The sequence below is a fragment of the Phodopus roborovskii genome, unplaced genomic scaffold, assembly GCF_943737965.1.
Source record: "Phodopus roborovskii unplaced genomic scaffold, PHOROB, whole genome shotgun sequence".
NCBI classification, from domain to species: domain Eukaryota; kingdom Metazoa; phylum Chordata; class Mammalia; order Rodentia; family Cricetidae; genus Phodopus; species Phodopus roborovskii.
Window position 1 is genome coordinate 20915930 of NW_026126482.1, and position 27050 is coordinate 20942979.

General features: G+C 43.4%; 2 protein-coding genes across 2 annotated transcripts; one reads left to right on the forward strand and one right to left on the reverse strand.

Moving 5' to 3' along the window:
* Positions 1-133: 133 nt before the first annotated feature.
* Pak1ip1 (PAK1 interacting protein 1) lies at positions 134-9975 on the reverse strand. The gene is made up of 10 exons (XM_051194400.1): positions 9799-9975; positions 7030-7192; positions 5413-5533; positions 5264-5338; positions 4599-4651; positions 3769-3914; positions 3590-3687; positions 1699-1798; positions 718-841; positions 134-608 (listed from the first exon to the last, which is right to left on the reverse strand). The coding sequence occupies exons 1-10, from the start codon at positions 9880-9882 to the stop codon at positions 409-411; spliced, it is 1164 nt and encodes a 387-aa protein (XP_051050357.1). The 5' UTR covers positions 9883-9975; the 3' UTR covers positions 134-408.
* Positions 9976-14769: 4794 nt separating this feature from the next.
* CUNH6orf52 (chromosome unknown C6orf52 homolog) lies at positions 14770-21697 on the forward strand. Its single transcript, XM_051194103.1, is given in 3 exon segments — positions 14770-14988; positions 17347-17392; positions 21543-21697. Coding segments are annotated over 3 exon segments (420 nt in total).
* The last annotated feature ends 5353 nt before the right edge of the window (positions 21698-27050 follow it).

A 27050-nucleotide genomic window follows, 5' to 3' on the forward strand; every position in this document is an offset into this window, starting at 1 on the left:
AAAAAAAAAAAACTCCTTCATTCTGTGCAAGGAAGGGGGGCTGGGTACCGCCATGTTGTAAAGGCAAAGGTTGCTAACATGCAAGGCCCTGAGCTTGATCCCGAGCATCACAAAATAAATATTAAAAGCTCTATTATTTTAAATATAGTATTTTCAGATCTTTACTTATTTTGCATAGTAAAAAGTGTAATTACAATTACTATATACCACAATATATAATAAGATGCCGTTTGCCAAAAATAACTTTACTATTTAACAAAACAAAGCACCACCTAAAAGTGGTTCTCTTTTTAAGCTACACACTTTCTCCAGAGGGAGAAAATCCTTTTGTTTCTCACATGGGAAAGTTAGGTATAATGTTTGAAAAGGTCAAGAAGACATTCTCTTGGGGGAGATGTCTGGGATTTGCTATGTGAGTTTTATCTTCTTTTTTCTCCTTTTCAACACGTTTGTCACTTCCCTCTTCTTGGCTGACACTGGGCTATTTCCTTTTGTTGGCTCCTTGCCGTCACCAGTTAAACTAGAGTTCGAGTTAGGTCCTGGTGTTTCTTCTTTCTGAACCACGTCACAAGTTTCCTTTTTGATCTTTTTGGGCTGTTCTTTATTTACTGAAACACAAGAGAAGGAGTATTAAGGGTTGTTTCTCACTCTCAAGTGAAGCTTAACAACTCAGGAGGAACAGACTGCTCAGTCTTTTAAATGATGGACTCCATTTACCAGGGGAAGGCTCTGCTGCTGAAGGAAGGCTTGCTTTTTCATCCGTCGCTCTGTCTAACCACACTCCAAGACACGTCAGCCTGGCACCAGTATTCACCTCACACAGCAAAGATGGGGGGTCTCTCTGAAACAGAGAGGAAAAGCCCTTATACTTAACCCAGGGGAATTTTGGATAACAGCTTTTCCTTTTCCATAATGTAATAATCTTAAGTGAAGTTTTAGTAAACATTATATACTACAAAAGAATGTTCCAGTCAGTGCTAGGATGAGTATACCACACTATGTGTCACAGTATCCATGCACACTAAGATGTTCCACCACGGTTTGTGTGAGCGAGCTCACTGATGAAAAACCACCCAGCAATTCAGCTTTCATAACATGGCCATCTGTCAGATGATGCAAGCCTGTATTTTCCTGAGCATACGACAACCATACTTAGAGGTAGCTGACTAGTATGGTTTATAATTGATCTGACTAGGCTGCTCACAGAGCCAATTTCTTGAAATTATAGAATTCTAAGGACACAAACTATGTCTTACATAGACAAACCACACCTGCAGAGTTGAGAATAAACAATACTAACATGAGACTGTAAGGAGACTAAAGAAGGGAATTCAAGGTTTGATTATCTGGTTCAAAATTATTAGTAGTTCTGCTGGGCACTGGTGGCACACACCTTTTACTCCCAGCACTCAGGAGGCAGAGGCAGGTGGATCTCTGTAAGTCTGAGGCCAGCCTGATCTACAGAGCGAGTTCCAGGACAGCCTCCAAAGCCACAGAGAAACCCTGTCTCGAATTCACAGAGATCCGCCTGCCTCTGCCTCCCGAGTACTGGGACTAAAGGCATGCACCACCAATGCCCAGCTTCACTACAGAAAATTTAAAAGCTTAAGGATCAGTTTTATGACCCTCATTATACAAACACCATTAACTTAAGTAATACTTTAATATAGTGTGTTGACACTGAGGGAAGACACTGACCTTATCCTGCTTAAGTGTCCACATTTTGATGAAACCATCATTTGATGCTGTGACAAGAACATGGTGGTCTGGAATTTCAAAACTGAACATGTCTTTCACCCTAGGGTACAAACATTAATGCCAGAGATCAATTCTCCCAAAGGGTGTGATGTCATAAAACTACTACAAACTCCTGTTTTTTTCAATGTTTCAAGTGTTTTCAAAATGTCCAGTAAACAATAAGCTATGTAACAGATGCTGCATATTCCCCTTGAACAATTTTCAGGCCAAATTATGGGATAAAATGTCCATATTATAAAGACAGGTGCAAATGACAGGTATAAACACTCACGGTACCTTCTAAATCCTAGAGTCTAAGAGATAGGGATATGTAAGATGAAGCCTGTTAACTTAAGCAACTGCACATCCAGAAAGGAAAGATGCAGACTTCCATGAAGAGGAAGAGAAAAAATTTTCTCCCAACTCTGGGGCAACCACTACTTTTCATCTAAGAAGCTGCCTTTTTGTTTCTGGATTGTGGCTACTGCCCAATAGACCACTCACCTTCCATTGCTGCTAGATAAATGTTTCAAACAGAAGTAAAATTGTGCTATCACCAGGCCTAAAACTATAACTTACTTTAAAATAACATGGCCAGAACTGGCACCATGGCTCCATGGGTAACAACACCGGCAGGATAAGCCTAGTGGCCTAAGTTCAAGCTCTAGAACCCACAGTTGATGTGCAAGGAAAGAATCAACTCCACAGGGCTGTCTTCTGATCTTCAAGCACACACTGGGTACCACACCCTGATCACAGATGCACAGCACACAAGTCAACAATTAAAACACGAGGGAGAAGTGCCTGGGGCTAAAAATGGAGCATAGGCTCGTTCTGAGGTGATAAATGCTGAACTAGTGGTGACTCTACAAACAGGCTCCTTAACTGACCTGTAGGCCTGTCAAGCTTTCTGCAAGTAAACCAAATGGGCTGGGAAGGAAGCTCAGCTGGAGCATCTTCCCAAGTGCCCACCACCTTACGACAGTGTGAGCCACAGGAGAACATGCTGTCAGGTGTTCTGCTCATCACTGAGAAAGAACGGTGAAGTAGCATCATCAGGAATACGTTTGAAATGGCTTCCCTGAAACCAGCTTTCCTCACACTGGGAAACAGCACTGTGTACACACCAACTGCAGGACTGAATGCTTACAAAGACAGGTGTCTCACAACAACCACTCACGGAAAGCAAGATTCAAGACTCACTTGAGTCATGGAACAACATGCTGAACTACACTGGAGTAAAATGCTGCACGCTATTGCCTTTCTCAAAATTATACTAAAACAAACAAACACAGGCACATTAAGTATTAGCTGGCCTGGGTTTGGGAGCACTCCCTTACTTAAGTGTAGAATGATCTTGGGTAAGTTAATGATCTACTTGCTCTGAGACTCATTAGCTAACACTTCTACACACACAGCCAATACTTGGAGATGGAGCTCGATAATGTTATTTCATTTTTCCTATGGAGGAAAATAGCAGGAAGAAGGGAAGTGGGCAAAGCGAGTAGTAAGAAAAAGGGTAAAGTAGTCAGGGACAGGATGGGTGGTGGTGGTGGCTCACACCTTTAATCCCAGCACTCGGGAGGCAGAGGCAGGTAGATCTTTGTAAGTTCGAGGCCAGCCTTGTCTACACAGCGAGTTACAGGACAGGCATAAAGCTAAACAGAAAAACCCTGTCGTGAAACTTCCCCTTACCACCCCCCCCCCCCAAAAGAGTAGCCAGGAACAAAGCTCAATATTGTTTAGTTTTTGCTTTGCTCAAAATATGTTTGATATTCAACTCCAAGTCTAAGAGTTATATAAGACTACATACACAGAGATTGCTTTAAAAGAAAAAAAAAAAAAAAAGTACCTGTTTTCATGAGCTTTAAATTCACAGAGACATACCAGTGAATCACAGTCAAAAAACCTTACGACTTCTTCATCTCCAGCCACTGCAAGGACAGAGTCCTAGGAGAAAGAAGAACAATGCTCAGAATGTCCCCAGGAATTATGGCACCTCAAACTCCAGCCCTGCTCTGTGGTACTCACTGAAAGGAATGTAACTGACGAGATCCTCTTTCCATTAGTGATGGTGCCGCTCACGGAGGCCGTGTCTAGCTGATAGACATCCACTTTATTCAGCACAACAACTATGTACTTCTCTCCACTCGGGGACCATTCCACTATGTGGGCATCTGTAAGGCAAGACCATTTTCAGCTTCCTGGGCATGGAAGCCCATGTCTGCAAGCTCCAGCACTTGGGAGGTAGAGAAAGACCAGCCCCAGCTACATAGCAATTTTGAAATCACACTAATCTACACTAGAGCCTTTGTCAACAGCCCTACCCCATTGTATAAAGACTTTTTAAAAAAAGATAATCATTTCCCAGCACCCACATGCTGGCTCTCCATAACCTTCTCCAGATCCAGTTCCGGAGATCAGATACCCTCTTGTGGCCTCTAACAGCACCAGGGAAATAGTGTAACCACATGTATGTTTTAATTTTTTGTGTTCTTGGAGAAAAGATGGTAAATAAACATAGTACAACACTGCCAGCAGGCATGTGTGTGTGTGGTGAGGGTATAGGTATTTTTGCTTGCTTTCCAAGTTCTGTATTTCACATGTTTTTTATAAGCTCAGCTGATATGGGGGGTCAGGTAGGAAGTATTTAGACATGGAAAAGCAAATGACTGCCCACATAAAACTCCATGGCGGTGCCGGTAAAGGTGTCTGGTCGAGACAGGATCACCAAGGACCCACACAGTACAGACATACACGCAGGCAAAACAGCCATACACATAAATAATCAATATATACAAAATGTTATCTGCATACATTCATCATCTAGCTAGTTATTACAAAATGTACAAAATACTCACTTTGTTTTATATTTTTTATGAAAGCTGACCTTCCCTCTACAAGATTCCATGTTCTGCAAAAAAAGAGGTTTTATTTACAGCATGATCATCATGTCACCAAGTGAGGGGGGGGGGTATGCACGCCTCCACACAGGACAATTTCACTACATGCTATATATTTAAAGCATCTGCCATTTACTTTGTAGCTATGTCAATACATGTTTTTCTTCAAGTATGATTAAAGCTCAGCCCTTTCCAGAACTTGAAACATGTTATCCATTACATTTTCATCTATTCAAACGTTTCTCTCCAGGATCACTCTCCTCCTTGATTCGTTCTTCTGTAATTCAATCATATCCCTCCCCACCCCCCAATCCACCACCACCCCAGGGTCTCAGCCTGGAACTTGCTATGTAGACAAGGCTGGCCTCAGATTCACAGAGAGCAGTCTGCATCTGTCTCTGAAGTGCTGGTGTTAAAGGTGTGCACCACCTTGCCTGACCAATATAGATCATTTTTACAGCAGCATCATGAAATAGTTTCTACTGACTTTCTGCTTTGCTGTTATCCTTGTTACCATAATACGTTAAAATGGTTGAAAACTTTAAAACGATATGGAAACAGTATTTGTTACTGCTAAGTAAAAGACACATTAGTAAAGATGCCCCTGGGAATTTATAACTTACCTCAATGTCTTATCAGTACCAACAGACAGAGCCAACTTGCCAGACGGGTGGATAGAAAGGAAAGTCACATGTCCTCTAAAAGGAAAGGGACAGTTAGCCCTCAGCCTGACTTGCACAGTAAGAATGGCAATAGGACCAAGGGGACTTACTTGTGAGCTTTAATGGACTTCAGGCATTCCCATTTTTTTGCATCCCATACACAGATGAGTCCGTCCTCTGAGCCACTGATTAAGTGCCTGTTGCCATAGAATTTCAGGCAAGTGACAGTTCCTTTGAAAAAACAAGACAGGCAAAATTATATCTACTCTGAACACAAATTCTGTCTCTGGTTGGAAGTGCAGGAGAATGAATGCAGTCTGGAAGTAGCTCTGTCTAGCACAGACAAGATCCATGTTCGATTCCTGGCACCACGAAAGCAGAGACAGCCAGTGCTTTTGCTGAGCTGATTATAACACGGGCCATACACATGGTCCACAACAACATTGACTATTTGGTCCTTTATAGAATAAAACTGAAAATCCCTGGGTCACTATTTCCATCTATTCACCTTGTATTCATCAATAATATCCTCTCTTGTGGACAGAAGTTTCTGTCCCACCTGGTCCCACAACTGTTTAGCCCCAAATAAACACAGAGAATTATACTATTAGAAAATGTTTGGTTGAGCCGGGCATTGGTGGTGCACGCCTTTAGTCCCAGCACTGGGGAGGCAGAGGCAGGCCGATCTTTGTGAGTTCAAGACCAGCCTGGTCTACAAGCGCTAGTTCCAGGACAGCCTCCAAAGCCACAGAGAAACCCTGTCTCCAAAACAAAACAAAAAACCAGAAAATGTTTGGTATGGCTCAGACTTCTCACTGGCTAGGTCCCTCTTAATTATTAAACTATAACTACTAAACTATGTATTGCTGTGAAGCTGTGGCTTACTCATAATCTGGCATGTTACTCCGCTACATGGCGTCTCCCTCCCAGCTTCTCTCTGCATCCTTTCCCAGAATTCTCCTCCTCTGGTAACCCCGCCTATACTTCCCGTGGCTACAGGCCAATCAGGGTTCTATTCGTCAGCCAATAAGAGAAACATACATACAGAAGACATCCCCGTCACTCTCTAGCAATGCTGCTTCCTCACATCTGGCCCCTCTGTCCAGGGTTCTATCAACTCCTTAGAAAAGATCTTATCTATTACCAACTATCTGAAAAAAAAAACCAACCAACCAAATAAACAAACAAAAACAAACCCCCCCCAAAAAAAAACAAAAACAGGACTTACACAAAAAGGAGGCGAGCAGGAATCCTACCTCATTCATCTCATCTAAGCTTTAAGACCTTTTTAACTGCTGAATGTATAACATCTTGTATATGCAGATTGCTCAAAGCCCGGCTTTAGCTAAAGAGCAAGACATTGGGAGCAAGTGCCTACCATTCTAACTTAAATCTCAGACACCAATCCTCAGTGTATAACCGCTCAAACATGGAAGGCGGAAGAAAGGGCCCTATTTTAATCTACCTTTCTTTATGGAAAAAAGTCTGGCTAAGTTCTCAAGCCAAGTACATACCGATTAATTCTGAGTTCTCCTCTGCCTTTACCTTCATCTTTGTTGAAAAAAGAAAAATCATTTAGTCTGCACACTGCCATGATTCTCACCATGATAATGAACAGACCTCTGAACTCTAAGCTAGCCCCAACTGAATCTTCTTTTTTTTTTTAAGAGTTGCCTTGGTCAATGTGTCTCTTCTCAGCAACAGAACAGTGACTAAGACAAACTTACCACTGTGATGTACCAGAGCCCCATGATCGATCTTCTTTTTCATGTCATAAATGTGAATCGTTTCATCTTTGCTGCCAGTGACTACAAAGCGACTGTTCGCTGCCACCGCTGACAAGGAGGCAGTGTGGGCATGGTGAGTGAAGTCAGCCACAGGAGCCCATGCCTAAGAAAGAATGAAACAGATGGTGAGCCCCACAGTCACATCCTACAACCCAAAAAGCAACCAGGGGAGCCTGCAAATGGAGAAGAACTAGGTAATAATACGCAGGTAAAACAAAAAAGGACTAGAGACCTGAATAAGGAGTGTAAGGAGGGGAAGTTAGGCTTGGTACCTATCTCCAGATCCCAGTAATGGAGACTTATATAGAGGCTTCCATATCAGTAATTCATTCAAATGTTCAACTTCTCATGTGAATTAATTCCAGTAACATTGCCTCCTCTCTCTCATCTATATTACTGTTCTATTAAATATGCCTGACCCCACTATGGGTAGTAGAAATAACAATGAACAGAGAGGAGTCAAATGCAACTTTCACTCCAAGGAACTACAAAACGAATTAAGGTGATGCTACACAGAGTTTGTAAAGATATGATAAGCCCTATAAAGAAAAGTAAGACCGTGTGGGCTCATTAGTACTAACATGAGCCCTGAGAACTGCTAATAATGAGTCTCAGGGACCAGATGCTCATTACTATGTGGTTTTTGGTTTGCGAAACATGACTGGATGAGTACAAAGTACAGAACACATGCACACATATACAGCACTCTTCAAATTGAAAGAGCTATGTGGAAAGGTGTTATTAGCCAACGGAGAAAGAAAACAAAACAAGAAACCCCAGCAAATTTCTCTGCATCATGCCTAAGGTGAGTCACCACACATGGAGTCCTAAAGACGACAGCAGGGGTCAGTCCTCCCATCAGTCAGGGGCAACAGACCTCCTTTGATCAAGACACAATGTACCTGGGACATGTGACTTTATTTCTTCTCCTCCCCTCCCCCTGCTTCTTTTAAAATTCTCCCTATGTAGCCCAGGCTGGTCTTGAAGTCACTATGAAACCCAGGCAAATTTTATACCTTTTCCCCCTTCATTCATTCATTCATTTATTTATTTGCGACAGGGTCTCGCTGTGTAGTTATGGCTCTCCTGGAACTTAATATGCAGACCAGAGATCTGCCAGCCTCTGCCTCCAGAGTACTGGGATTAAAGGCATGCACCACCATTGCTGGCTTAAACTTTTAAATTCTTAATTCTCCTGCCTCAGCCTTTTGAGTAGACATGAGTCATCTGATTCAACCATGCTACAACTTTATGTCAAGTATTACATGTTTACTCAAATTACATAAATAATTATTACCATGGCTACTGGCTAGATTTAGAAGCAGCACTTAGAAATGTTAAAAAACGTAAGCCTGGTGGGCCCTGACATATTGTATTTGTAAACTGTGTGGCCTTGAACAGTCTCTTGGCCTGTGAGAAATCTCCCAGTTAATTGTCTGTAAAATGAGAATGGCTGTATCTATCTCAGGGTTGCTGGGCATCTGGAACAATCCTACCACAAAGAAAACACACTAAGGAAGTACCCAACAAAACAGATTTGTAGGTGATAAATGGAACTGTTCCAGAAGTAATCATTTGTAGTATTAGATCACATCTCTAGTCCTGCATATGCCCTGTTATCATTTGGCATATTAGATCAAAATTTTAGTCTGTATATAACCCTGTTTACTGTCTGACTACCTTGTTGGCAATTACCTTCTTATTTTCATACCTAATAAAAATAAATGTCACACTGTGCTACACTCTATGTATTCCTCTCTCTTGTTCACCAGCCCTTCAATCAGGACAGTTACCAGAGCAGGAACCACACCTCTGGCACCTTTTCATCCTGCCTCCCTACCACAGTAAATTCACAAGACATAGTGAATGTGTATCACTTTCTTGATCCAAAACCAGCTGCAATATTTTGTTAATCAGGATAAAAACTCAGTAAAAGATAAAGTCACTTTTACATTAGACCTTGAACAGCTTTTAATTGTCAGCTTAAATGCCCATCTCCTTTTTGTATGTGTGTTTAAAATGCCAGCTTTTTCATGCCCTGAGAATGCTTTAAGGTTTTTTTTTTCCTTTTAGTTAACATATGACTGCATGTATTTATGGGGCACAATGTGACATTTCAATACATACATAGATCTGGAAAGAAAAAAACCGACCTATCTATCCCTCAGTCAAGTGCCATGTCTTTTGAGTTGACAACATTCAAAATATTCTCTAGTAACTACTTTAAAATATCCAACTGACTGTTATGTGACTAGGTAGCAAGTATAGTTACCTTACTAGGCAAAAAAAAAAAAAAAGGTAATTCCTCCCATCCAATTGCATTTCTGCAAGCATTAGCCATCCTCTCTCCGTCACCTCCCTACCCTGGCCCCCTGCTTCCAAACCCTGACAACCATTCATCTACTTTCCATACTGCGATCAACGTTTTCGTTTCTGTCTATGGACATTTTTTTAAAACTACTATAACAAGTAGCTATTATTTCATTCTGAAAAGCCTTTCCTCTGTAAAGAGCAGTGTCTTTCTACACAAGCTTTAAGCTCGCTATCCTCCTGCTTCGGTCTCTCGAGAGCCGGGCTTACGGCACAAGCTTGTCCATCAATTATCTATGGAGACCCAGCAATAACAGCAGGCGCCGCAGTGTCGGCCCGGGTGGGAACCAGCACCCCTCCCCGCCCGTCCTCCGCAGCCCCGGGCTCGCGGCCTCTCACCTCCCGGTCGTCACTCGCCGCGGGCTTGCGGTGCACTGCGAACCCGAACAGGACCTGCTCGTAGCTACCAGCGACCAGCTCCATTCAGCAGCACACGTGCCGTGCAGGACAAGCCGGCGTGGAAACCCAATGCAAGAGGAGGCAGGCTCTTTTAGCTTCGGCGCGCAGATTTCACGTCATCACTCAGGGGCGCCTTTTAGGTGCCTGCAACAGCAAGGGAGTACGCGCTCGAAGGTCACGAGGTCCTTCTACGTGACGCTTGGGGAATGAAACTGCAAAGAGAAAAATGTTGTGGCAAACAGAAAAATGTTGTGGCAAACAGGCAAATCCTGCGAAGCTGTGAGCAGGGCGGGGCCTTGGGCAGTGGGCCGGAAGTACTCCGCGCAAGCCCCAACTTCCGGTGCATCTATGGAAGGGGCGTGCCCACTTCCGGGTCTGTGCGCGTTAGTAGTTGAGGCTCCAGCTTGCTGCGGGCATTTCGGGTTTGGGAGTTAGGATCCTGCGTTTGCGGTTTTCTCGTTGTTTGGACGCAGGCTCTCGCCACGTCGCCCAGGCCGGCCGCCTCCTTGCCTCTGCTTTCTTCCTGCGGCTCCCCGTCGCTCGGACTACAAAGCGAAGGGGTTCGCTCCTGTGCAGAAAGCAATGGAGGGGCCTTTCTGTCGGGCCGGCAGGGTGGCGGGCCGGGCTCCGAGCCGGAGCTGGCGGTGTCCGCTCGCAGGCCTGAGTGCCCGGTCCGCAGGCCAGACCATGGCGTGCTCAGTGCAGTACTCGGATCTAAACGCTAGTGGGGCTGCGGGCCATGCTGGTACGAGAAGAGATTGTCTTAAGGGAGGACGGTAACGTTCGAACCTCCAACAGTGTTCAGGCAAGGAGCAGGGTTTTTTTTTTTTTTTAAGACATTAAGGTTTCCATAAGTTTTAGGCAGGGTCAGGGATGTTTTACAAATGAGTCTTTTGAGAACCTCAAAGGTTTAGTGCTTATGTCATTGCGTGCATTGCAGCGGATGGGTTAGTTGGTGCGTGTGTCTACTAATGAAGTTCTTAAGTGCCTAGACTTTATTTCTTTGAGACACTTGTTCTCTAAGGCTATCAGTTGTCTACATAGCTAACAGTAACGTTTTGCTTTAGTATGGGGAAATGATCTTTCAGTGGAGGAAAGAAGCTCTGTGTGTTCTTCCAGTTTGGACTACTCTACTGACAAATGCACACACAGTCCAGTCGAAACCCTTGTGTTAACTTATTTATGTATCTTCAGTTACTGCTAATTTTCCTGGTGTTTGTTTTGTTCTTTTTGAAACCGAGTCTCAGTGTAGCTCCTGGCTGCCCTGGAAACATCCCTGTAAACAAGGCTGGCCTCGAACTCAGAGATCCACCTGCCTCTGCCTCCCAAATGCTGGGATTAAAAGGTGTGGGCCACCACCACCTGTCTTGCTTTTCTAGTTTTAACTCTGTCATGGATTTTTCACTTTTTGTGGTGTGTAAATGCATAAAAATGTATTTTAAAATGTAAAATCCATTTCTTCCACCTTTTTGTTTGTTTTTTCCTTCATTTCTTTAAGGGATTTTCTCACATCTTCTTTGAGGGCCTCTATCATTTTTATGACGATAATTTTTAAGTCGTTCCTTTCTGCTTCATCTGCTTTGTTGTTTTCCGGTCTAGTTGGTGTACCTCAGACAGTGGAACCGGGATATTCCTGGTGCACAAAAGGACCTTGCAGACACATCCCCCATGGAGGGATAACTGCTTTAACCTAGAGATAGGAGAGAAGTCCTAGTCCCTACTTCAAATGACTTGACAGATCTACATGACCCCACCTGGATGGCATTGCTCTACATGTGGAATTGGGGTGGGGGAATGGGAGGAGGCAGAGAGGGAAAGAGGGAGGGAAGGAGGGAGGGAGGAACTGAGATCCACATGTAAAATAATAAAGTGTAAAATCCAGTATGAAATTCCTCTTGAGATGTATAGACCTGGTTAATTTGACTTACTATTTTGTAACTTCTTTATATTAAAGTTTTAATAAAAAAATAAGCTATTATTGGCATTAGTGCAGTGAAGCAGAGTTTATGTGAATAAAGCAAAACATGACTTATCACCCAGTACAAAGGAGGCATGCGTGGGAAGGACACAGTTCAAGGCAAGCCCAGGCTCCAGGAGATCCTGTCTCAGCCTTCACTCCCTTTGGGAAAAAAACAAAAACACCTGAGATCTCAGCTTTTGGGAGGTGGAGACAGGAGAATCAGGAGTTCAAAGCCAACTTGGAGATGAGAATGTCTCTGCTCCCAACACACACACAACAACAATAACTTTAAAAAATGAAACTATGACTTGCAAATTGAGCTGCTTCCAAAAACAAAGCAGGTTCTGGGAACTCCAGAATACTGTAATGGAAGAATGATGTAATTACCTACAGCTTAGTCCTTTAAATAATCTGTTGTCGTTTAATTGGCTACAAGGCATCTAGTAAGCACCAGAGGCTGGGTTACTGTGAATAAGTCTACAATGCTTTGATCTGATGGGCTCAGTGTGGGCTAGTCCAGATGCATGGCTCCTACAATGTAGCCCTGTATGGAGTCTGTTAGTACCAGAGCATCACACACTTTCACCTGCATACATTTGGTAGGTTTTAGAGGAGAGTCATCTGCTCCAGAACCATAGAATGTGGTTAGTTCTAAGGTGAAAATCCTTAAGTGTAGGTGTCATAGTGATTTTACAAAAGAAAACAAAAAAAAAAAAAAAAAAAAAAACCACTGTAGAAAGTAGTCCAGCCAATCATAAAGCTTAGAAGACGTAGGATGTCAGCCAAAACTTAATAGGGTGGATGAGGCACATTGATAAATATCGTGGCTAATTCATTCCTCAAAAGTATATGGGGGTTCTAGAGAGATGGCTCAGTGGTTAAGAGCACTGGCTGATCTTCCAGAGGACCTAGGTTCAGTTCCCAGCACCCACATAGTAGCTCACAACTGTCTGTAACTCCAGTTCCAGGGATCCTATACCCTTATGCAAGCAAAACACCAATGAGCATAAGTGGTTTTTTTTGTTTTTTGTTTTTTTAAAGTATATGAAAACCTGTGGATCTAAATTTTTGGAGAAAGTTGATAAAAAATTTACCTTTATGACGGGATTATTGCTCCAATGAAGTAAAATTGGATTTATTTTACACTTTTAGATATATTTTTATGTATTTACATGTCATCAAAAAAAATGAAAAATTCACAATAGAGATACAACTAGAAAAAAACAATGAAGCCCAGAGTAAAATATCCTAATTTGGTCTTAGATTATAAATGCTGAAACACACTCAGGAAAGTGACATTCCAAGGCCACACAGCTAAGTGGCAGCCAATTACTACTCCTGTGTTTTATACACTCTTGACTTTGAACTTTCTGGTTCATGGAGAACAAAACTGCAGCTTTTCATTTCACACAGATTCACAGCGTCTTAACTAGCTCAGGTTGTAGGACTCATTGAAGCCAACCACTGCAGAATTATACCTGTTCTAGATTCAAACAGGGCATACTTCTGAGGTCTCCTGTTCTCTCAAAACAGGCTGTAAAAGGCCACTTAATCTCAGTATGAAACGTAAGTCGGCAAGGAGCAAACCGACGGTTGAGAGATCAATAGCACACTAACAGGATTATTATTGTGCCTTAGAATGATTGATTGCAAAGCTCTTTGCACTTGAGCCATGCCTTCATTCATTCATCCAGTTTAAAAAAAAAAAAAAAACAAACCTGCAGTACCGTAGTTGACTATATTCCTTTTTGAATAGCAGTGGTAAGAGTGGAAGAAAATTAGCCTCATTCAGAAAAATTCCAAGAGTGTAATATTACCACTCATTCACTTTGCTTCTTCATGTGAAAAGGAGCACCTCTGTTAGATTTTAGGACTGTGGGGGTGTGTATAGCTGTATTGACAGAGGTGTTTGTTAACTTTGCATTTCTGAGCTAAAGCCAGCCAAGATTTCGGTCAGCTTCCCAGGCACTAGCATGCATAGACAGCTTGCTTTGTGTGCTCAATCCAGCTGAACTAGGTTTGTCACGCATTTGGGAAAATCACAAAGCATATTTTTGAGCCCTCCCTTGTCATTTTCACCTACAAGTCCTCAGAAGGCCCAGCTTCACCCAGAGTCGTTGCTTAAATCATTAAAGGGGCTGGAGAGATGGCTCAGTGGTGGATAGCATTTGCTGTTCTTGCAGAGGACCTAGGTTTGGTTTCTCAGCCCCAACATGGCGGCTCACCACCACCGCCTATGACTCCAGTTCCAGAGTCCATTGCCCTCTTCTTGACTTCACTGAATTCCGGATGCACATGGAGTATAAAAACACATAGGCTGTTGTAATTTTAAAAAGTGGCATGCAAACAAAAGACGCCATGTGACAGAGCTTAGGTGGAGGAGTTTTTAATTGGCAAAAAGTGAATGGGAAAGGGGGGGAGGGAAGGAGGAAAACCAACCTCTGCGGACAGGAGCAGCAGAAGACAAGAAAGAGGCGGAAAGTGGATGGGGGGGGCAGAGGGAGGGAGGGAGGGGGGAGGGAAGAAAGGAGAGAGAGAGGAGGGAGGGAGGGAAGGGGGAGGAAAGTGGGCAGTCACCTTTTAAAAGGGAATGAAGTGAATGTGCACAGATGGTGCTCTTAGTGGCTGCAGCTGAGGGCATATCCTGTCAGAACCCCAAGGGCAGGACAGTACAGATGCCTGAATACTAACACAGGTTCACTCATATACCGTAAAGGAAATAGATTTTTAAAAAAACCACTAAGGAAACATAAGAGAATTTCTTTGCAAAAAGCTTGCATACTGTTTGTTTTATTATGCTTTTCGTTCTAAAGTAAAAATATTGATACAGGCTGGGTGGTGGTGGCGCATGCCTTTAATCCCAGCACTCGGGAGGCAGAGGCAAGCCGATCTCTGTAAATTCAAGGCTAGCCTGGTCTACAGAGCTAGTTCCAGGACAGTCTCTGTTGGGGATGACTGTCACTCCTTGTTCTCTTCCATGTGTCATTAGGGAGCAGTTGAGGTCCCATTACAACCTAGGTTGCCACTGTGATAACAGTGATTAACAGATGCACAGCTTTACCCATCTTTCCTGCCACCTCAATGGCTTCACGTTGAATGGAAATGGGCCCAGCCCTCTGGCTGTGTATGAGAACCCTGAACCCCTAACTGGACCTTGGGCCATTCCAGAGGTAACCCCTGTTGAAATAAATCTTAGTCATCTATGTGCGTAGTAATGTAACCATCATTTCCTTGCCTTCCTCCCTCTCCCTCTCCCTCTCCCTCCCTCCCTCCCTCTCTCTCTCTCTCTCTCTCTCTCTCTCTCTCTCTCTCTCTCTCTCTCTCTCCTTCCTTCCCTCCATCCCTCCCTCTCTCCTTTCTCTTTTTTTTCTGACAGGGAAATTATTTCAATTCTTCCTGACTCCTCTAGAAAGTAAAGCAATAAACTGATTAAATCGTGACCTAAAATTTCTTGCTACTAAATTTTAGATGATCATTGGATATAGATTTTGCTGACTCTGAAACTAGGATTGGAAAGAACTTTTAATTAGACAATGGAGACATGAAAACCATTTAGAAAGATATTTTAACACCAATTAGTGATGTGTTTCTAAGTCCCCCGAAGATGTACCTGCATCTCTCTTCTCATTCCTTCTCCGCTTGGAGGAAAGTATCCCTGGAATGAATTTGTCTTCTACATCCTTCCTCCAAATGCCTGCTAGCTGAGGTGGTTGAGCTTTCTTTCTGCTGTGGATAGGGATGGGGCTTCATTGTTTTGAATTGCTTGTACTTCCCACTTCTTTAAAGGGAGCCTTCTTTTAAAACCTCCCTCCTCTAGGGTCTGGGGGTTAGCTCAGTGATAGAGCTGATACAAAGCATCCAAAAGCCTAGTACCCAAGCCAAACTAATCAAGCAAGCAAAGCCAATATTCTTTAAGCCTTGTAAGGCAGAGGCAGTAGAATCTGATTTGAAGGCCAGCTAGAGCTCCCAAGTGAGACCCTGTCTCAAATAGCTCAATCAACCCTATTTAGAAGATTGTGATTTTTATTCCATCCTCGCTTTACAAACTTCTTTTTATCTATCTTCAGGTGTTTGCGTGGGTGTTTTTCGTGGTGTATTTTTCTTTGTTGTGTTTTTTGAGACAGGGTTTCTCTATGTAGCAGCCTTGACTATCCTGGAACTAGTTCTGTTGACCAGGCTGGCCTCCTTCCTGCCTCTGCCTCCTGAGTGCTGGGATTAAAAGCATTTGCCACTACCGACCAGTTGGTTGCTTTTGTTTTGTTTTGTTTTTGAGACTATGTTTCTGGAAGTGGAGGGGCTGGATTAAAATGTTAAGCAACATTTAGAATGTAGTTAGGGAGTATGCTGGTTTAGTAAAGTGGCAGTTGAAGGTTCTTTTCCAAGATCATGACTTCACTAGTCCTGGGTAGTTGGCTAGGTTTCCAGTACCAGGCGTGACTTCTGTCTTGTTGAGTGAGTCTTAAGTCCAATTAGAGAGATGTTGGTTCCCACAAAGGTGTTTGTACTGCTATTGCCCCCTTAGGGCTATTGTGCCATGCCGTCATAGTTGTGGTTCATAGGCATCAGAGCTGGGTAGGACTGGTGGTTGCCTCCCTCCTTTGGAAGCCTGCATGTCACCTTCTGGTACCCTGAAAGCCTGTGCTCAGAGAGAAGGCATTCAGGCCTGTTCCAGCTCGGGCCTCTGGGTCCTCTGTCTGAAGTACATGATTCTTCAGCAATAGGATGCTCTGTGTGTGTGTGTGTGTGTGTGTGTGTACACATTACATACATACACACACGTTTGTAACGACAATTAATGAAAAGGGAAGGGAGAAATTATATAATTATATCATAGCGTCAAAAATACAAAAGAAAATGTAATGCTAAGCAACAGAGTCTTCACTAAAACCCTTGTTCGCTCTTCATTACTGCCTGTGTCGGGAGCACTAGCTTTTTTGGGTTCTTGCCTGTGTGAGTAACCATCAAATAGGCATGGATCTATTAATTATCAAGTGTAAACAACTTCTAAAAAATTCATTGAGAACCAGGAGTGATAGTCCTAGGTATGTGTGGGGGGCTGGGGGTGCACAAGGGGAGTCTAGACTTCTAGAGAGAGAGAGAGAAAAAAAAAGATCAGTGTTAAGGTAGAGAATAGACCACCTGATACAGGAATCAGAAATCTGTTCAGCATGGTGGCAAACACTAGGGAGGATTTGAAGCAGGAAGATTAAGAGTTCAAGGCTAGCCTGAGCTACACAATGAAATCCTGTGTTGGACAACACAACATAGACTCTGATGCCAAGAGTCTCTGCTGTGTGGTTCCTGGGTCCTAGGAGTCCAACAGTACCCAGGAGCTCAAAGAGGCCAGAAGCCTTTGTCCATCTCATGCTCCTTCCTGATATTTCTTCTGTAATCCAGCTCACCCACCTCTTCATTCAGGGAGGTTTAGTGGTTTTGATATTTTCGGAGCAAGATTTTCTATTCCAAGAAAGCACATATGATGTTAAATCTTAGCATCTTTTCTCTTAAGATACTCATTTTCTTTGTAGGAAACCACAGCCCCAGCTGGAAACCAAGATGAAGAACTTCTAGAAGGTAAATATGAACCTTAAGAAAAACAAAAAGAACAATTTCCAGGTATCTCATTCTCTCAAGTCGCTAGAACTGAGAAATCTGACTGGAAAATTCCATTGTAGGTTGCTTAAAAATTCTCTTTGGAAATTTGTCCTATCTGGGGTCTAATAGGTTTTCTGTGCCCCCACTCAAATACCTAATAAATAATAAGTTTCTCTGCTGCCAGCATAAGCCAGATCAAGCCGAATAGGAAAAGTGTAACAGAGAAAGTGTAACAGTATATTGAGCAAAGCAACTGCTGGGTGGGTTCTCTGGCCCATGAGATCTAGGCCAGAGAAGTTGAGGGCCCAGGCCAGGGCAGGTAGGTTTTATAGATTGTAAGTAAGGGGTGGTAACCTGTCTGCCACAAGCTGGGTTTGTACCCAAAATATGGTTGAAAGCTGAGAGTGCTTAGGCAGTGACTTGGGCAGCTGGAGCAATTGGAAGAAGTTGTAATAGTCACCAAGAATGTAGAACCCAGGCTTTAGCTCCTTTCCTTTGTTTAGAGACTCTCTGAGCATCAGGTTTGAAGAGAGGGAGAAAAGAACAGAGGGAGAGAGACAGAGACAGAGAGGAGGAATGGGCCATGCAGGGATGAGCTGGAGGCTCCAACCAAACAGGGTCAACGTCAGCAGATGCACCTCTCTGGGCCTTTCCAAAGCTTGGGAAATGGGAGCTTCCCAAATGGAAGAAGCTGTGATGCTGTTTTCAGGACTTGTTTCCTCCATAAGCTTAGACTTTGAGATTTGCTACAGCCTGAGTGTGACCCCTGAAATTCAAGTGTTGGAAAGTTAACCTCCAGCGCCAGTGTTGAGAGGCCGGACCTTTAAGAGAGGAGGAGATCCTCAAGGACAGATTAGTGCAGTCGTTGTGCAAGTGGACTCCTGCTACAGGGCTGGAGCTAGCCTTGTATCCCTTCCCACTTCTTCCTCTCTGTCCCCTTGTATTCCCGCACTTTTTCCATCTATAAGGGGTCAAAACACCTCTGAATCTGGGCTTCTAGGACTTAAGTCAAATACATTTTACCCATTATATGAATGTCAGTGCTGATGGATTAAGGATTAATCATGTTTCAATTTGTGTGTGAGAGCTGAGATGGAACACCCATATTTTATTTTTTAAAGAGAAAGAGCAGGAGGTAGTTTCTGTAGCTATGGCTTCCTGCTCTTATCTAGGCCATTGATTGATTGCTGGGGAACCAACAGGTGTCTCTGGAGTGCTAAGTTGGAGATGTTTTCTAAGGTTTTCATTTGTTCTGAAAAGAACAAAGTTGGGCCCCCAGATCGTTTTTGAATGTGTTATATTTGAGGAAGTGGAGAAAATACTTTATCACAGACAAGAGAAAAGGAGATACCAAGAAATGGGCACCCTGTCCCTGTGAGCCCTGGCTGGGCAGACTCACCCTTGCCTTTGCTATCCTAATGAAGAGAGCAGGTGGTTGTGTTTTGGGGGCCCTTGTGGCCATCAAGGAATTTTCATAAAATATTTGTATTAGTTTTTCTAGATGTTCGTCTTTCAATTTACATAGGAACAAAAGTCGCTATTTCTGCTCTCGAGATTTCTTTGTTGTTGTCGTTGTATTTTGGTGGGTTTTTTGTTTTGTTTTGTTATTTTTGAGACAGGGTTTCTCTGTATTACATTGGGGCCTATCCAGGAACTTGCTCTGTAGACCAGACTGGCCTTGAACTCACAGAAATCCTCCTGCCTCTGTCTCCCGAGTGCTGGGACTAAAGGCATGCACCACCAACACCCGGCATTCAGGATTGCTTTTGGGTTAAACTGTGAACCTGCCCTTCCTGACTTCATGAGCTACACAACACACAATGAGGACATGCAGCAAGCTAGGTGTGGTGGTGGGAAAATCAATCCCAACACTTGTAAGATGGAAAAATTATGTGTTTGAGGCCAGCCTGGGGTACCTAAAAACACTGTCTCCAAATAATCTGCTTTCCCAACACAGTCTGTCAGAGTTCAAATCCTACCTACTAGCTCTACTATCCTGGACAGATTAATGTCTAGTTGGTTTCCTATCTGTAAAGTGGATTGTCATAGCTAGCTCAGAGGATATGGGAGTGTGACATCTAAAGAGCTCTTGTGTGTCCTAACAGCAGCTGACACACAGTAACCACACGAGAGGATAGCTCGGTCATAGAGCTAGAGAAGCATAGCTAACTAGAAATCAGCACAGAACACAAAACACCAGCTGCCCAAGAAGATGAGTTTAAATTTCTAGTAGGCAATCTGAAGGGAAAGCCGAAGAGACTGGGCACTTGGGTATTCATTGTCTCCCATGTGACATTCCGAGTGTGCACAGATAAACAGCTGTCTACCTTGGCTCCTGTGAATCTCCCTGCTTTGCATTTAATAGGCTTACTCATCACAGTCCTGACCACAGGTTACAGGAGAGAGAGGGCATGCTCACACCTAAGTGTGTCATGTCATTCCAATGCCTCTTCCACAACCATATGTAAAGAAAATGAAACAATCTCACCCCCCCACACACACACACACTCACAACTGTGCTTAACTTACTAGGAAAGATACCAGAAACTGAATTTAAGAGGAAACCTTTCAGAAAGTTCAGGAGAAAAGATAGAAAGAGGTAGTCATAGACAAGGGTCTTTTTACATAGTTCTGTTTGGCCTGGAATTCACTATGTAGACCTGACTAACTTCAGACTTACAGATTCCCTCTGCCTCTACCTCCTGAATTCTGTCTGGGATTAAAGGCATTTGCTACCTCACCCAGACTGGAGTTTCCCAGCCCTGGCCATACAGCTCTAGTGGGTGGAAGTCCCAGGCTCAGGTTTCTCAATATATATAAATATATATATATTTGGCTCAAAAGACTAAGACTCAGTCAACACACCACCAGATCACCACTAATGGCTGATGCATTTGATTTCTAAGTAACTAGTACAAAAGGAGACTTCATTAGTCTACTAGGAGCTGCAGTAACAAAGTGCCACAGGCTGGGCAGTTTAAAACAACTGATGATCCTCCCACCAATTTCCCAGCCCTGGCCACACAGCTCTATAGGCTACAAGTTCCAAGCTCAGGTTCCAGAAAGAGGTTTCTGGCATGTAGATGGTGTTCCTCGGCATGCCCTCATACATCCTCTTCTTGGTGTTGATATGAAATTGAGGAAGGAAGCTCTGCTGCCTTCTCACTTAAGAGCACTAACCTTCTCACACCAGGATCCTACCCCATGACCCTCTCCAACACCCTTTATCCACCCCCAGCCCCAGCTCCAAAGACTACCAAAGCAAGTGCTAAGACTTCAGTATATGAAACACAGCATTTGGTCCCTGACAGCCTTGCCAAGGAATATGAACCTACCAGAGGCAAATTATGGTCCTGGATGATGCATTTAGACTTGCAAAAATTACAAAGTAGCTTGAAGAGCTTATTCAATTACATTCGGTGCAAGGAGGAAGAAAATGGATGTTTGAAAAAAAGAAAAAGTGACCTTGGAACTTCTGGAGCCTCAGAAAGCCTGACCACTTGAATGGAAAACCCGGCTATAATTACGTACAGCCACGGTATCACCTCTTAATCACAGGCTCCAGGCTTTAGAAGTACTTGATCCATGAAGCTCCTTCACTTGTCTATATCTGCTTGGTAAGCGGACAGGGCAATATGCTGCTGTTTTGGAGCTGTGTCTCTGGAGCCCCAGCCTGGCTCACTGTTTATAAAACATCCTCCTGGGTTCTCAGGCCCGCAGCCCCTCTCTCATCCTGGACTTTTCCTTGTTCCTAAATGGAACCCCCACCCCCACATCTTTGCATTTCTGCTTCCCTCCATCTCCTCCAACTCCTGCTCAGCCCGATGATACCACCTTTACAGTTGGAACTGCTAGTTTCAAGTTTTGGTGGGAGGAAACAGAATTAATTTCCCCCCAAATAGCTTTTATTCTATGTATATCCATTGTGCATGGTACTGTGCTATGTAAGGAGTATTATTATACAGCACACTGAGCATGTTTCCCCAAAATTAGAATTTTTACCTTTAATGTCTATAATACATACCACGGATGCTTTTTTTTTTTAAACAAAGTCTCCAGTTTTCAGCCATTAATTAGCAGTATGAATTATGTGAAACTGTTTTCTCATATCTGTGATTGGATTCTGCAGATCCCAATCTTCATTTGGATATTAAAGAATCAAACAAGGGGTTCATGGCAGAAAGTAAAGAACTATACGATTCCCTCATGAGCTGTCACTGGCATCCTCTGGATACCACCCTGTTCAATATCCCCGATGAGCCCCACCCCACCCCCCCAATGTGAACAAGTATTCATTATGCCCTCCAACTGACCTATTAACTGTATCTTGCTTTGGGTTTGGAGAAAAAAAAATCCAGGAATGTATTAGATTCTGAATATATTACTTACTTTTTTTTTTTCTTTTTTTCTGGTACTGGGATTGAGTCCAGGGTCTTGTGTGTGTTAGGAAAGCATTCCACCAGGCCTCAAACACTTTATGTAAATATGAACTTCTGGGATTTCAGAGAGACTGACATGATGGAATATGGTGTAAATAAAGTTTACCAGCACAGCCATTCCAGGAAGTGTGCTATCTTAAATCTGTTCCGGAAGGATTCTCATGACTGACAAGGCAGAAGTTACAAGATGACATTGGATGATAGATTTTATAGAGATGGGTTTGAGCTCAAGGGTTGGTGGCCTTCGATGCTGTGTTTTGCTGACTTCCTGTAGCAGTACACTCAGGGGAGAAATCAGATGCACAGGGCATATAAAATTTCTCTTGGCATCCTGTCTGGAAAATGTCAGTTAGAATTAGATTCTCAATCTTCACTGGCCCTCAGGCTCTGTTTAAGGAAGTTGATTCCACAGTAGAAGGCAGTGGAGAATCACTCAACTGAACAGAAAGATTCCTAAGCATGGACAAAGTTCACCTCATCCACACAGCCAGATGGTTTTTCTAAGATCACTGCATTGGGACTTTTTTCAAGGCAGTTGTGAAGCTTCTGTGTGCATTGTGACTGCGTTCATGAAGTGGGAGTGGGGTAGGTGGAGAGATGGTTCAGTGCTTAAGAGCACTAGTTGCTCTTCCAGAGGCCCTGGGTTCAATTCCCAGCACGCTCATGACAACTCACATCCATCTGTAACTCCAGTTCCAGGGGATCTGGATGCCCTCCTCTGCCCTCTATAGGAACAGGCATATATATGGTGCATAAGAAAAGCACATACTCACAAAATAAGTTATAAAATCTTAAATAGGTTTTATTGCTCTCTGGTTTATTGCTTTGCCTCAAATAGACACTCAAGGGAGATCACCAGGCTGAGGTCATGGACTTGAAAGCTAAAAGCACATGTTTAAGAAGGTAGCTCAGGCCACACAAAGGGATGGGGCTTCACCTCTCCAAAGGTACTTAGTTCATGCTAAAACACACTGCACAGGCCTTCCAAAGATCCACAGAAGCCTGATGCAGTAGCTGCTGCAAACTAAGGGGGGGGGGGCAGGCTTCCAAGCCCCACCCTGTCACCATTTGCCATTTGAGCCCAGACTTTCTTTCCTGTAAGGCTTACCTTGAGCATTTTTCCTGACCTCTGCCACATGATGCCCATGGTACTCCTGCACTGTAATTTGACTAAAGTGTCCCAACACATAGCCAAATGCCCCCAAGGGTGAAACTGTGGCCTCACCTAGAAGAGAATGGTGGTCACCGGGCTTCAGGAAGGCGTGTTTAGACTGAATCAGAAAGATCACCCTAGGATTTGACAGTGAAATGAAAAAGACAGACACAAATCAGCAGGGCAAAAATTTAAATTTAGTCAAGCAGTTCTTTGTTAGAGAAATGACCACAAATCCATACTGTTTGCATGTTTGTTTTAAAGGAACAACCAATTTAACCTCATTTACATCCATCTCATATATAAATAAAATGGAGGGCTAAGGATGGGACTCTGCAAAGCGCTTGAGCAGCAGGCATGACACGGACTTGATCCCTGGCTCTCCGTAACCTGGGAATGATGGTGTATTCTTACATCCCAGCGCTAGAGGTGAAGGGGAAAACCAAGCAGACAGGCTCTTTTGGCTGCTGCTGTTTTGGTCGGGTTGAGTTTTTGAGACATGGGCTCACTATACAGTCCTGGGCTCCAGCTTTTTGCCTTTGCCTCCTAAGTGCTTGGAAAACAGAATTTTTAAAAATGTGGCTAAATGAAGCTAGAACAAGAGATGCTTTTGTTCTCTCTTGGCCTTTTGAGTTTGGCATTATACGTAGCTCAAGCTGGCCCAGAGCTAGAATCCATCCTTATCTCTCAACCTCCCCAGCGCTGGGATCATGGGTGTGAAGCCCTACACCTGAGTCCAGATAAGGACCGTTTACTATGTAAGCCTTCCTGTCTTTCTAGCAGGGATTCAGCTTTAAGCTTGAAAAACAAGTATTTAAGGAGACCAAGAGACAACCAAGGCATGCTGTGTCTTAGTAAAACTTACTTACACAAGCAGGTCAGATTTAGCTCCCAAAACACAAAGCCCCAAGTGGGTAGAAAGGCTCCCTCAGAAGGCAGGGGCCACATGGTAGCAACAGACTGTGAGAAGGGACCATTAAAGCCAATGGAGACAGACATGGTTCTAGGAGGGGAAAAAAAAAAAAAAAAGATTAACCAGGTGCTATGTGCTGTTTATATTGTGAATGCCTCTGGTGTGGAGAGAGAGGGAGGATTCTTGAGATCTGACTGACTACATTTTGAGTCACTGACTGTCAGGTCTACCAAGTCCTTGGGCCTGCAGGGAGTCCTCCTGTAGCAAGCTAACAGGCACCTACTTAATTGGTGCTGACAAACTCCTCCTACCTTGGAAGCAGGGTAGGTCATAGGTTACCAGCTGTGGATGCCATTGCTCTGCCTGTGACATCCAGGGCAGGCAGTGCTTCTGTGTGAGTGGAGAGGGAAAGCAGAGCTGTCTTACCCAACAACACTGATGACCGAGACCTGGAAAACTGCTCTTTACTGGTGCTGATACATTTTTGCTTTACTGAGAGAGAGGAAATCATTAAAACAGTAGGCTAGGATGGAATCCCGATTATCTGATGAGGCAAAGTTAGGAAGGTATGGACCAGCAGCCAATAGGTCCTTGCTCCCTGTGGGGAACTGGAGTCGATGTTTATGTGGCTGTGACCGAAATGCCTGAGAAAACAACCTTAGGACAGATGGCTTGTCTTGGCTCACAGTTTCAGAGGGTTCAGGCAGACCACACTTAGTTAGCTCCACACGCTTGAGCACGGTGGTCAAACCGAGTGACAGAGGGAATTCATCACCTCAAGCCAGACAGACAGAAATCGGAGAATGAGGAAGGAACTGAGGACCACAGATGACCTTTAAAGTCATGTCCCCAGTGGCATACTTCCTCCACTTCTGGCTTCTTAAAGTTCCCAGAACCATGTCAAACAGTACTGCTCTCTGGGAACCAAGCCACACACACACACACACACACACACACACACACACACACGCACGCACGCACGCACACACGCACAAATAAGTAAATGCATGAAAAAAGTTATTTTGTCTTTTGAGTTACTGTGTTCCAGGTTGGCCTTAAACTCTTAATATTTCTGCCTCAACCTCCTTTGAGCGGGGATTACAGGATTATGTGTCGCTATGCCTAGCAAAAGTTTTGTGGCAATAAAATATACATAAGGTAAAATTTACTGCATTAACTATTTTGATACATTTCAATAGTTTTTGTTTGTTTGGTTGGTTGGTTGGTTTTTGGTTTTTCAAGACAGGGTTTCTCTGTGTCACAGCTCTGGCTGTCTTGGAACTAACTCAATAGACCAGGCTGGTCTTGAACTCACCTGCCTCTGCTGGGATTATGCACCACCACTGCCCAGCTCAATAGTTTTAATACACATTTTATTGTATAATTATCACTACCATATATATCCTGACTTCTTTTTCCCATGATGAAACTCTATATCCATTAGACAATAGTTCCTTATGCTCTCTTTGTCTCTCCCCCACACCCCAGCCAGAATTTTCTTTCTGTAGTAATATACTTGCTTATTTTGGACTTTTCATGCAAATAGTATCATACAAACTGCTATTTGTGAGCTTTTGTGTTTGATGCAGTTTCAATTGGCATATTTTCAAAGTTCATCTATATTACAGCATATGGGGATTTATTTTTTCAGGCTGGGTAGTATTCTATTGAATAGACTTACCATATTGTATTCATTTATCCATGAGTGGGTATTTGGATTGTTTCTAACCGTTGGAATGATTATTATGATAATTATGAAATGGTAATTATGAATAATGTTGCTATAAATGCTTAGACATGATGTTCAAGCCAGGCTTCTTAAAGTCTGAGATGTGTGGGTGAGCAATATACACACATTCCAGAGTGACCCACTCTTTTGGGGGGGTTGAGACAGGGTTTCCCTGTGTACCTTTGGAGCCTGTTCTGGAACTAGCTCTTGTAGACCAGGCTGCTCTCAAACTCACAGAGATCTGCCTGCCTCTGCCTCCCGAGTGCTGGGATTAAAGGTGTGCACCACCACTGACCGGCCCAGTGTGGCCCACTCTTGATGTCTGATAGAAACAATATGGAGGAAGAAGACATGAACTGTTTCCAGGGACCAGGCAGATGTGTTTTAGGCCATGATTTCCCAAACCATGGTATATGGAACATGTGAGTTCTATAAAGAGATGGACTGCTTAAAACAGAGGCAGGATGCTACATTTAAATTCATCCGAGAAAGGTTGTGTTTTTTCTCTGCTTGTTTTCAGGTGAAAGGCTCTGACAATGTGCCATTTCTAAGCATTTCCCCAATGGACCAGGTAAGCTCCTTTACCTGACACACCTAGTTGGTACTGGAGTCTACTAAATTCATGTACTGAAGGTGTGCTCTGCAGATGGGATGGGCTGTTGACTATGACGACACTTGACCTTAAGTTGAATGTAGACATGAGGCCATAAGTAGAAAGTTCTCTGGCAATGTGGCAGGACCACAGAGTCCAAGCAGCATTGCACTTTCTAATAATTTACTTCCTTCTGTTTTAAAACAGCACAATTCCAAAACTGTATTAAATAAAATACCAATTCTCCATCCTCTCTATTCAGAGAGGAAAGTAGCCTAGAGGCATGTGCAGACATTTGAATTTCATGAGTTGGAAACCATAAAAGAAGACAACCATTAATATATAGCAGCCAACTGCTTTCCCCTTTAATTAAGACTTGCACTCTGTTCCTTCCATTTTACATTTAAATATGACATTTTTTAAAGGTTATTTTTAGAAACAGGGTTTCTCTGTGTAGCCCTAGCTGTCCTGGAACTCACTCTGTAGACCAGGCTAGCCTCAAACTCAGAGATCGGCCTGTCTCTGCCTCTTGGGTGCTGAGATTAAAGGCATGTGCCCTCACTGCCTGGCTAAATATGGCATCTTAATATTTTGAAAAAGGGGCTTGACAAGAGTGTACCTCAGTGGTAGTGTCATCAAGGCCCTGTGTCCAATCCCCAGTACCATGTAAATAGCATTTAAAAGGGAATGTATGCAGTCAGCAAGATGCCTCAACAGGTAAATGTGCTTGCCACCAAGCCTGACAACCTGAGTTGATCCTTAGACCCTATAGGGTAGAGGTAGAGAATCAACTCCCCGAAGTTACACAATC